Source organism: Pteronotus mesoamericanus, unplaced genomic scaffold (genome assembly GCF_021234165.1).
Source record: "Pteronotus mesoamericanus isolate MK-2021 breed Mesoamerican mustached bat unplaced genomic scaffold, CSHL_Meso_final contig_2, whole genome shotgun sequence".
Classification (NCBI taxonomy): Eukaryota; Metazoa; Chordata; class Mammalia; order Chiroptera; family Mormoopidae; genus Pteronotus; species Pteronotus mesoamericanus.
This window is the reverse complement of record NW_026555084.1, coordinates 7536823-7549208: the sequence shown is the minus strand read 5'-3', so window position 1 is coordinate 7549208 and position 12386 is coordinate 7536823. Positions and strand designations below refer to the sequence as shown.

General features: G+C 44.3%; 1 protein-coding gene across 2 annotated transcripts in view; it reads right to left on the bottom strand.

Moving 5' to 3' along the window:
• GABRB2 (gamma-aminobutyric acid type A receptor subunit beta2) overlaps positions 1 to 11544 on the bottom strand; it is a 182233-nt gene extending 170689 nt beyond the window's left edge. For both annotated transcript variants that reach the window (XM_054568090.1, XM_054568092.1), the window contains exons 1-4: positions 11415 to 11544; positions 10543 to 10775; positions 10294 to 10385; positions 9230 to 9297 (exon numbers count right to left, since the gene is read on the bottom strand). In XM_054568090.1, the coding sequence (XP_054424065.1) occupies positions 9230 to 9297; positions 10294 to 10385; positions 10543 to 10619 (237 nt within the window). In that variant the 5' untranslated portion in view covers positions 10620 to 10775; positions 11415 to 11544. The remainder of the gene's footprint in view (positions 1 to 9229; positions 9298 to 10293; positions 10386 to 10542; positions 10776 to 11414) is intronic.
• Positions 11545 to 12386: the final 842 nt, after the last annotated feature.

The following is a 12386-nucleotide window of genomic DNA, read 5'->3' as shown; positions in this document are numbered from 1 at the left end:
CTCCATTATTATTCATTATATTCTTATTTCCATGGGAAATGTAAGCTTCTAAGCCGGTGTCACGGCTTTTGAACATGCAGGTGCCTGAACTCCCTACCAGACCTACTCAATCAGACTATGGGCACAGGCCCTGAAAACACAAATGTCACCGCTAGACTTAGACGCTTCCGTTGCACAGCACAGTCTCAGAATCACGGTGAACACCTCATTCTCAATCTTTTGTTTTGATTCCTCTTCCGGAGCCACGCACCGCTCCGCTCTCCCACCACTCACAACACTCTCTCCTCATCGACCCTCCCCCTCCCGTTACAGGCAATGAAGACTGACCCTTCTGGATGGGGGAGGGCCTCGGCCCCTAGGGGAGAACCATTCCCTGCCCGCCGCCACGCTGCCTAGCCTGACGCCCTGCGGAGCTTCACCTACTCCAACAAACGCACTCAATCCCTGTTGGTTGCGCATCTCCTAACTGTCGGGCATTGCGCCAGGCACTGGGGATGCATACGGCCACTCGCCATGCATTTGCACACCTCGGAATCTCTGACCTTCTTTTATGGCTTATTCATGTATCCCTTACCTAAGATACACAGGGATTAACCTCAAAAACCTCATTAATTTAATTACTGGCATTGTGTTAGGAGAGAAGTTATTTCATCTTCAACTGCCCAAACAATTACTTCTAAGATAAGACCTCTTGGAGGGTAGGTTGGCAGCAGGTGCCAAATTACAGAGCAAGGAAAATGAGACTGGGAAGTAAAAGTACAGCTAGAATTTCAACAAAATAAGCATCAGCAAGAGCCAGTGGGCCAAAGACGCCCCAGTATTTTCCCATATAAATAGCAACTGGATAATATAAACCCATTCCTCTTCTTGTTTAATAAGTATATTTGCAAACAAAATGCACAACAGGAAGCAATAAATAAACCTTGTCTTTGTATCTTTTAAAAACTCAAAAATCTACTTTCATATTTCAAAGTATTTTCTTGTCATCCAAAAATATAAATTAATTTTGGAAAAACAGGTAATATTAGGATAGAAACAGAGTAAAGAGTAGCTGTGTGAATGTGAGTCAAATTGATACATAAAATTTTTAAATTCCACTTATATGCTTTTTAAATCCAGTTTTCTATTGTGCATATGATTTGTATATTGTAGTTAATGGTGCATAAGTAAAAGTTAATGTGTTTATTTTCAAATAATCTGTAGCTAGATTACAGTTAATAATCTATTGAATGTATTTGAAAAATCATTTTTAAAAACAATACACAATAATAAAAATGAAAACCCAATATACTCATACATCTGTATATGTTTGCAAGATCATGGAAAAGGCATAAAAAACTACAAACCAATTTACATTGGTGTGTACAGGTTTGTATTTTTTTTTAAAGAAAGTATAAAACTGAAAATACTCATGGTCTGCTAAGTGTAAATAGAAACTATAGAATTTTCTTTACAAAATAAAATAATTTCAATGTATAAAATATAAATAAGCAAATAAATAACTAGAAAGTAATATAGACAAATTAAAACACAGTTTCAGTGAAGTGATTGTATGTGAACAATTTTGGCCTTTGATGTTTGTTGGTACTCTGAATTTGGTTTTATCACAATGTATTACCAAACATATATGGACATGGCAAGCAAACACAAAATCAATTATTCAATGAGAAAAATCTCCTTTCTCTAGTTGTTTGGAGACAACAAGCACACTATTCTTTATATCTGTGGTTCTCAGTCAGGGACAATCCCCAATCCAGTGCACATCTGGCAATTTCAGGAGACATTTTTGGTTTTCACAACTGTGGGGGCACCTCTGGCATCTTAGCAGGTAGAGGCCAGACATGCTGTAAACATCTTATAGTACACAAGACCGCCTTCATAACAGAGAATTATCTGTCCCCAAATGCCAACGGTGCCCAGCTTAGGAAACCCTGCTATAGAAGGATCACAAAACAAGTTAGTGCCTGCTCCTAAAAATTAAGCCCCTCCCCTCCAAAGTTAAGAAAAACACTTTCTCTGATTTACATTCTTACAGGAATTTCCATGATGGGTGGAGGAAGCACGCTGAAGCACACCTGATGTGCTAATACAATATAAAACTTGAGATACTTCCCCGCACCACCTTCTCTTGCACAGTAAACGTACAGCCAGATCTTTCTTTCATGCCACATTTAAGCAAGAACATTGTTCAGGGTACCCACAAAGCAACAGCAAAGAATTTGCCCTAATAATTAACTAAGAGAAACAGATTTATAAACCATCAAAATCAAGTGCCATAGTTGTTTTCAAATAGATGAACACATCTTTTAGAGATATAATCGTTATAATGAGTCTCATATGTATTAAGTGGGATGGAGAATAGAAAGATTTGGGAAGAGAAGAGAAAAGCACAATGACCTTTTATGAGAATTGTTTGCAGGAACAATTCTTCAAAAATCACAAAAAATGTGTTCTCAAGGGAGAAGGACAGGGTGTGGTCTTTTCACACAGTGCCCTCCCACAGGCTAAAGCCACTGAGACAGCTGACAATTATTGAACATATACCAGCCAACATTTAGTGACAACTATTGGTCTTATTGGTTATTTGACAGATTCTGTTGAAGCGAGACATAATTGTTAAACAAGCCGAACAGCATCCATTCATAATGAAAGAAATTATGACATCAGCAACATCCTTGACTCTTCAAGATCCTACATGAATCTTTGTTGCTTCATTTAAATTATGCTCGACATATGTAACATAAAATGTAATTTTCTCAAGAATGGGGGCCACATTGCATATTCAATACACACTGAATAAAGGAGCTACTTGAAAAAATTATTTAATGGAATTAAGTCACGTAACCAGCCTGGGCCTCAAGTTCCTCTTTTGTAGACAGGTTGATATGGACCATCTCACTCTTTTCACAGGAGGATTAGATGAGATCATGAACATGATACTTACACAAGCTGTGAGTCAATAAGCAGTAGCTATAATTATTTTATTACACCAGTGTTACAATGATGGTGGGAAATGTTGGGCACCGTACGGGAGGACGAAGGGGGAAGCGAAGGGAAAGGAGCAGGAAAAGAAGGCCAGAACGCAACAGCCTGCAAAGCCGGGCAGGAGAGCTATGCATAGTTCAGAGTTAGGCCTGCCTGTGGTCAGTGAGTGTTCACACACACCTTCAGCATGCTCCATGCTTCCCGATAACCTTCCACGTGTCCTGAACAAACTCACCTACGCATTCTCCGCACTGCAAATTTTAACCTCCTCGAACCTCAACAGAGAGGATCTCCCAGGATCTCACAGAGAATATAGAGGTGTTCAATCAGGCAATCATTTTGATCGCTGTCTATCACCCCACCCCACTTCCTGCTTTGTATTATTTGCAACCTACGCCCTTCTAAAGGACATGATTCCTCCAAATTATATGCCTCCTTTCTGCATGTGCCCTCTCCCCACTTCACTCCACATCCCAACTTTGGAAAAGTGTGGCTTAAACCACTAAAACTCCTCTTGCTACTTGCACTAACGAGCTCCTGTGACTATTTCTGGGAGACAAGTCTCAGGGCTTATTGCAGTTGATCATTGTAGCATCTGATCGACAAGGAAAACAATTCTGAGATGTTCTAAATTAAATTACAGCTGGCCAGAGAGTGACAGAAAGAGAGAGAGCAGTTAGATTATTAAAAGCTGGGGGCCAGCTGACAAGTGGCTCATGTTCCTGAATGTGCGTTGGAGCTCTGCGTCAACATACAAGGGGCTCAAGCCGACCACAGAGCGGGCCCCTGCAGCCCCCTCACGTGTGAACTTTCACGGCCGCTGCCTGCAACCAACCAAAAGTAGCAACGCTTCCTCCTTGCAGACCGTGCTCCTGTCATAAAACTGCCCAAGCTTCACCCTACCTCCACCCCACACCTTATTTGCAGCCAATGTGAATTCCTTCAAAACAACTTACATCTTTCTTCTCTAAAGCCTAATGTGTGAGACACGCTCCTCAACTCCAGGATGGCGGACACGTTACTTTTCTACTTGGTGCTGTTGCTGGTGAAGTAGACTTCACGCCCCGGGACCTGGTCCTTTCCGGCCTAATATAAAAGGGCTTTCAGCTGTGCGAGTGTGTTTCTGTTTGTTTTTTTAAGATGACACAGCTGACCACTTGTTTTTTAAATTCTCTGTGTCTCAGCTTTTGAAGACAGTATTATGTGGAGGTTCTCCTAGTAGCTCTGACTGCTGCTTAACTACCTATTAATCCCCTTAGTGGACTCCTTTTTAGGGTTCTACCACTTAAACTGCAGTGCTCCCCAGAACTCTGCTTTCAGCTGCCTTCTCACATTCCCTCTTCTAATTGCACCCATTCATACCGTTATAAGTAGTACCACCTACAAGCTGACACATGCAGGTTCATCTCCCTCGTCATGGCTCCTTCCTTAGCTCTAGATCTGTGTTTTCCAATCACCGACTGGTTCTCTCCATTCAGGGATTCCACGTGTATAGAAAAGTCAACATTTCCCAGATTGCTGACCGGTACCTTCTCAATTCGGCTGCTCTTTCTGTTCTATGCACCAATAAATGGCACCACGGGAAACTGGGATTCACCAAGTCCTGTCACTTCTACATTATACATGACCTCATGTTACGTTTCCTCCTTTGCATCCCTGTGTTAGTTCATCAGTCCTACTCGGGTGTTTGCAGTGGGTTCCATCTCATCTCCCAAGCTCAGGTCATGTTCCACTTCAATCCCCCTCCGCACTTTAGAGCCCCTTCCTGAAGTGTGAATCTGTCCCAGCAGTTCTCCTATGGGCATCCTTTCCTGGGTCCCTACAGCCTTGGAACGAAAATTAAACTCTTCAGTAAGCTGCAGAAATAGTCTTCATACGCTGATCGCCACCTCTGACCTCAGTGCCAGTTCTTATCACCTCCTCACGCTGACTCCCAACTCCAGCCATTTCAAGCTCCGTGAAAATCATTAAGCCCACTTATTCTTCCTGTGTCTTACTCTCGCACATGCCGCCTTTCTGCGTGGCACACACATCCGCAGACCTGTTAACTCCCATTTTCACTCACCCAATTTCTGTGTCCTCCATATCCTCAATATTCCTTAGATATTTCCTCTTTCAAAGGACTTATGAACCTACATTGTGATTCTTTCTACATTTGTTGGGTTTAAACAGTAAATGCCTTGACATTTAGGACTATGATTCTATGCTCTGTTATTCCACACATGTGGGATAGCACCTAGTCGATAACAACAAATTACTGCCACAAAAACAAATACTTCACCCAATATTTGTGGCATTCCCCAGGAGTCAAACATCCAACCAACCATTGCACAGTGAAAACCACATGGGGAGAGACAGAATAACCTTGGCGATGTGTATTTTATAGACATGAATTAGGAAGACAGAATAATATGTAAATGTAAAGCAATTTGAAATGCCAAATAACAAATGAATGATATAGTAGCCAACAAGTCACAGAGAAAGTCATGGGAGACTCAGACCACCACCTGCTCAACGGGATGCTCCGAAAAATTTCAGGGAAAAGATAAGACTTACACAGAGTGTAAGTACAGTGGAAACCTCTAGTGGAACTAACAACAGTGAACATCTACATGCTAAGTTCCATGAGGTCAGGGAATAAGTTGGTTTTGTTCACTGCTCTGTTCTTAAGGCCAAACACATGGCTGGACCATGGTAGCCACTAAATAAGTATTTCTGTTGAACTGAATTTTAAACTTTGCAGCTGGTAAAGAAAACATCTGGGTTTTTGTGTTTGTTTGTTTGTTTGGTTTTTAGAGGCAATACTTTCCTCCATTCACCATTCCATAAAAAGGTAATTTGTGTTCGTATTTACTAGAATCCTTTCCTCAAAAGTGAAATACTGCTTCACTCCTTGGATGGCAAATGTGTGGTTTCGAGACAGAGAAGAATCTGCTTCAAATGAAGTGAAAGCTATTTCAGTCCAGAATCCTCAGAGCCAATTTTGGATCTTAAAATGCACTTTTCATCAAGAATCTTAACAAAAAAGATTCCTGCCAGTTTAACCAAGACATCTAAAAATATGTCATTTTAAAGCCAAGCTTTCTGCTCAGGAGCATTCTAAATGACATCACGTTCTCCCAAAGAGGTTTCATTGAGCCAACCCGAGTCACATGACTGAGTCAGCTGCCATCCTCACCCTCCTGAGTACGAAGTCAGGACTTCACATCATTTAGGATTTCTGCATCTTCCTTAGTCTGTACTGATTTTCCAAGTTTTCCTAGACCTTCTTTGTACCCAACAGAGCTATTACATAATAAACCAAACCAGAAACACATGTTACTTTGAGTTGAAAATCAACTTAACATGTCCCCTCTCATTTCAAACATAACGGACGGAGACATAGTCATGTAAATTACTGACCCAACCTCACTTAGGGTGGCAGCTGGAGTGTCTTGAGTGACAGCCTGGTATACATCTACACAGGCTATGTTCATATAACACTAATACCTTCTACATACATAATTTCACTAATTCTTGTGGTCACCTGAGACAGGTAAAATGGGACTATTGTTTCCCTCTAACAGGTGACTCATTCCCTCAGGATGACTGAACAGCAGAAGCAGAGCTGGCATCCAAGACTCCTGACTCAGTTCAGAGTTTTTCTAGCATTATCATTTACCAGGATCACGGCGCTGACATGGGCCTTTTTCTTTTGGTACAAATGAATCAATAACAATTTAAATGGTCTGGTGCCTACCATTCTTCAAAGGAAGATTTGCCATAATAAAAGAAAGTTACAATCACCAGAGGTTGCAGGCCACAAAGGATACTAAGGCAGAAATGTGTGTATTAATTAATTTTGAAGTTTCACTTAAATAATCAATCAACCATTTTTTCAGAACTGAATCTAATCAAAATATCCTAATCCTTTTAGACCTGTATATGGGGACAAACTGCTATAAACATCTTACTTAGACACCAGTGACAGAATTTCCCATCTGTTGCTTCAAGTCAAACAACCATATTTAAATAAAATAGCATACATCACAAAATTATTCTCTGAAACATTAATTTAAGGTCACTAAGATTGCTAGTTGAAATAAGTCTATTTGACAAGCCAAAATGCGTCTGAACAAGTCCACGTGTTTTAGCATCAGGCTAAGAAGGGAACCTGGATTTTAAACACTTGCTCCTAATAATTAAGCCTGCACTATTGTCCTATTTACAACCTGACATTTGTTTTTACACTTTCAACATCACATGATTTTTCAGCAACAGTAAATAACTTTAAGAGATGACACCTCGCCTTAGCTGTATCTATGTTTTGACTAGCAGGTCTTGGCATTGTGTCCAAATCAGATATGTCTCCAAAATGCTGCATATAAGTAAAAAAATGAGCAAAACTTAGCAAGAAAAAAAAGTCCTGTTCTAAACAATTTGGGATATAATACATCTAAGTTCTTTGTTAATCTATTGCAGCAACGTCTAACCATTCATCATTGTCTCTGGATTCTAAATATTTATTTTTTCTATAAAGCCCATCTTTGTGACACTATAAAAAGGGGAGGTGGTAAAATAAAACTTGGGAGGAGAAAAGAGCATAAATAAATCAAAATGCAAAAGAGAGCATTCTCATTCAATTGTGCCGAGGCACACTGAGCCACACCCAACAACACAATCTAGATCCAAGTATCTGGGGTTTAGGGGTTACCAACATTAGGACATTTAAATTTTTTTATGGTAAAACTCAAAATATACACTAATGAGAAACCTCTAAGAACACACAAAGGTGGATATCTTTATATTGAGAAATTAGTTTCCTAAGGAAGACATATTCATTAGTTTCCTAAGAAAGAAATATTCTCTACTCACATAAGATTCTGAAAATGCGTGGGAAATCTGAGGTTCCAAATCACCCAGTATCGCCTTTAGTCTGTGTTTATATTCTACATGGTAAAGACTTACCCAATAATTAGAAAACAAGAAGATGCAAGTCATTAAAACACTACTGAAATAGTTGAATATTCCCCCCAGCAGTCATAAGACGTTTCAGATTCTTTTGGACAGTGTATAGGGGAACGAGGCTGGTTATCTAAACTTCCCTATTTGCATTCTGGGAATATGAAAACATGTGTGATGTTGAGAGCACATCCACTGCAGAGTCCTGGGCTCTAGTTAGTAAGTGTCCTATCTTTAAAGTCCTGATGGTTGGCTCAGGAGTGTTTTGCGTTAAACCTTATGTACAACAACCTCTTCTTTAGTAGCCCATTCCATTTCTAGGCAGAGCCATGCCACAGCAAAATCTTCTGAGGAATGCGCTTTGTGGCATCAGAATTGAAAGTAACACTGTAATCGTACACTCAAATGGGGCCTTTCTAGAGAAACTTTTCTAAAGGGGAAAACTTCAAAACACGAAGTAGAAAAGTCACAAGTAAGTGGGGGTATCTGGGACACTTGTCTGTCTTGTATGTCTGCAGTGCCCCAACACGGGCAGCAGGGGGCGCACCTGCATGAAGCTGTCCCCCACCCGTGTTCCCCAGTTGGGAACACGGAGGCTTTTTCTTTTAGCACTTGCCTCAAGCCCAGGGGGGCAGCCACCAAGGAGTGCCGCCCTCCACAAATTATACAAGCCTAGGGCAGAAGGCAAATAACTACAGAAATAACCGGAGAGGACACAGGGGTCTGAGCCTGCCTTTTGAAAACAAGGGGGGCCAATTTTTATTTTAGTTATTTTAGTGATGGGGGGGGGCTTAAAGGAGCAGGGGTGGGGAGCGTGCCCTCAGTAGCGACAGGGCCACCTCTGAAAGCAACAAGTGGACATGAGTACTCCCTGGGGCATTTATTCAGCCTCTTTGCAACAGTTTAGTTTGTAGGCAATACTCTCTTTTAAATGTTAAGTCAAAACCTTCTCTCTTCACCTGACCCCACCCCCAAACCCAGAATGTCGTTGTGAACCTTAGGAAATGTGGCTTCTGCAGGGGGTCTCCTGCAAGGGGCTGCATTTTGCATGTGAATGTGTGATGCATTTTACTCGCTTTCTGCCAAGTCCCAAGCACTTGAACCAAGCTGGAAAAATCCTTAGGGACCAGAAACAGCAGGCTCTGAAGCCACAAACACAGTGAGTTGCAAACTAAAATCCCCCGCCCTTGCCCCCACTTCATACACATACTCACACGGGCTCCACCCCCACCGGCTGGCTCCTGTCTCCTCCCTACCCCCAGTGGAGGTCTGTGGCCACACAGCCAGAAAGCTCAGTACTCACCATGTTAACTTCAGACACCATATCGATGCTGGCAATGTCAATATTCATTCCCACGGCCACGGGGGGACCTGCAAACCAAAATGGCCAGCCACGTGATTTCTGAGAACTTCATTCATTCTTAGCAAGAGTTGTGTCCCGGGAATGGGACACCCTGCTGCTGCAAGTCCCTCCCCACTGCTCGCCCTCAAGTTCTTCAAGCCCCTGCTCCTTTTAGAAAGGGTGCAGGAGTCCTCTAGGAAGCGCTCTCCTGAACATGCACACACGTGTCCTCATGGATGAGGGATTCCAGCTCTGTCTACACATGCAGATGTCTCAGCAGGAGAACACACACAACTCACAAAAGCACAAGAACGTTCTCGCCCAAGGGAATTTTATATATTGCGTTGAAACCTTCCTCCTCATTCACCCCCACAGCTTCTGGGTGCAGGTTTTTAACTCTCGAAGCTTCATGACTCGAAGCAAAATTAAATGGGCATATCAGGGTTTCTAATGCTGCAGTGAGAGAGGTTCCTGGCCCTTCACCCCACTACACTCCAAGCCCCTCGATCCTCCCCTCCCCCCTCCACTACCCCGTGCAATGAGGCTTCTAGGACTGGATGATATCCAAACACCAGCCGCTTCAAACTGCGGTCAGAACTCTCCCAAAGTAGGCAAGCACAGGGGGTTAATGCCACTTTTCAACCAATTGTCTGCACATCTTGTCCTCAAAAATGTTCACGGCAGCCTTCATTAAGCCAGGTTCTCTGGGTACACCATTAACTAAATTTAAGAGATTTGTATCGGAACCAGGCAAAGACAGTGAAGCAAAGGATTTATAACAGTGAAGCCAACGGACAGCTACCACCAATACCCACTAAGAGGGTCTCACAGAAACATCATCTAAGTGCTTGATAGTAACAATCGGCTTAAGTTTGGATCAGTTTCCCAATGTGGTAACACAGAGACACATTCGATACACCACATTCACCCCGACAAGGGAGAGGGAAGAGACAGGGAACACAAGGCTAAAAAGACAGCTTAGGCTATAGCTGGGTTGTTTCTTATTTCCAAGGCAACCCTATTACCTCCAAAATCTGGTCTCAGACGAATGTCATAGCCTTTCAGGAGTCTATCCACCGTCTCTTTAACCAGTGACATATTACTAGGATCATTGACACTAAAGAAAGAAAAGACAATAAACAGGCATCAATAAGGCAGCAGGCACAACGTCTTCAGCATCTATCTGATCCTCACTACAGATCCCGGTTTACAGAGGTATGCAGACTGAGCCCTTCGAAGTGAAAAAGGAAAGAGAGAAACGGGGGCACACTTACCTCTGCGCACAGACGGCGGCGATTATTAAGGGAAATGACCAAATCCCAAAGTAGCCCTTTTTCCGGACTCTCCACATCCCTTTAGTTTTTGATGGGATTGAGGGTTTCTCTGAAGAGAGGAGATCCAACTTAGTCTGCCCAGTGCAGTAATTCTAATGTGAGGCGCATGCGCACGGCGTACCAAAACATCAAAGGGGCAGCAGCGACTGCCTGGGACCTAGCAGATTTTCTTGCTAAGAAAAAAATAAGAATAAAAATAAAAGAATTAAAGGGGAAAAAGAAAACACATATATATGCATAATACATACATATTTGAATACTACAAAAAGTCACCCCACAAGATGACCCAGAGGAAAAATCTTTGTTGTCCTTTCCTTAAGACAAAAACAACTAGAGTGGCTGGTAAGTTTCGGTAGTTGCGGGAGGCAGTATTGCACCTCCCAGGTTGTGGTGTGGTGTGGTGTGGTGGTGGTGTGTGTGTGTGTGTGTCCTTTTAAATATGCAAAACCAGATTAGAAATTTAGGGGATAGCAGGTGTGGAGTGCGAGTGGAAGGTGGTGCCTGGGAGACCACTTCTGGTCTCCACAAGCAGATGGGAGAGGAGTTTGAACTTTATTTCCTGGGAGAACAGCATCCCCTGCCTGGGGCGAGACGGTGCCGGGGGTGGGGGTTGTGCGGTGGGGGGAGGGAGAAAATAAACCAATGGGCGGAGTGCTGAGCAATCCGTTGGATTTGGGGCGGAGTGGGGGCTCGGTGAAGAATTAAAAAAGACACCGAAAAATAAAAAAAGGAAGCCAGAAAAAGAGAAAAGGAATAAAACGCTGCCTGGTCTTTTCTAGGAGTCAAGGAGCAAGCTTTTCTTCACTACTCACGAGCGATTTCTTCCTCCTGCTCCTCACCCTTTGCCCCCTATTCCCTGGGAAGAAAACCTCGGGGTCCCGGTTTCTCGCCGTGTGACGTGCCTGACCCGCTAGTCCGGATTATTTATAGCAGAAGGAGGGGGTGGCGAGGGGAGCAGAGAGGCAGCGCTGCCTCTCCAGGTTTCGCTCTGATTCTGCAGTGGGAAATTAATAAATAGGGAGGGTGGGGTTTGGAGAGGAGTGATGGGATGTGGAAGGAGTTGGGAATGCAGGAGGCCAGTGCTCGAACGTGAGTGCAGGGGCGAGAGGGCTTGGGCAGCGACGAGGTCCAGGAAGGGCAGGTGGCAGCGCGGGACGCCCTGGCGGCCCCCGCGCCCTCTCGGGGCGGCAGGCGCGCACGCGCACGCGCGCGCGCGCAGCCACACTCCCCGGCGCGCCGCCCCTCCTTACCTCGCGGGCCTGCGCCCGCCGCCCACTGCTGCTGCTGCTGCTGCTGCTGCGGGGCCGCGCCCCCGGCCTTAGCTCCGGTTCGAGAGCGGGTGGCGGGCAGGGACACCCGGCTGTTCAGGGGCTGTGTCTCGGGGTTCCAAAAGCCAAAAGCAGTCCTTAGAATGCAGGCAAAATGAGTCAGGGGTTCAGGGGCCGTCCCAGGAACCGCGATCTCCCGTGGTCTCCACACCTCGTCCTCTCCCCCTTTCCCGGGGCCGGGAGAGGCTCGCACACCCCAAACTGCCTCTTCCTCCCGCCTGAGGCTGGAACGTGCGGGCCGTGGACACCGAGACCCAGAGGAAACAGCGAGTGCGCTCGGGGGCTGGAAAGGGAGGGAGATAATTCGTGGAAGAAGTCTTTCCACGGCCCGAGGTAGAGAGACGTGCAAGGCGCCCCGAGGTGCCACCAAGCTCGGGGCATCCACGCCGTCTGGAGGAGCTGGGACGAATGGCTCCCCGGGCACTCCCGGGTTATTTGGGAGCCGGGGAGGAGGGG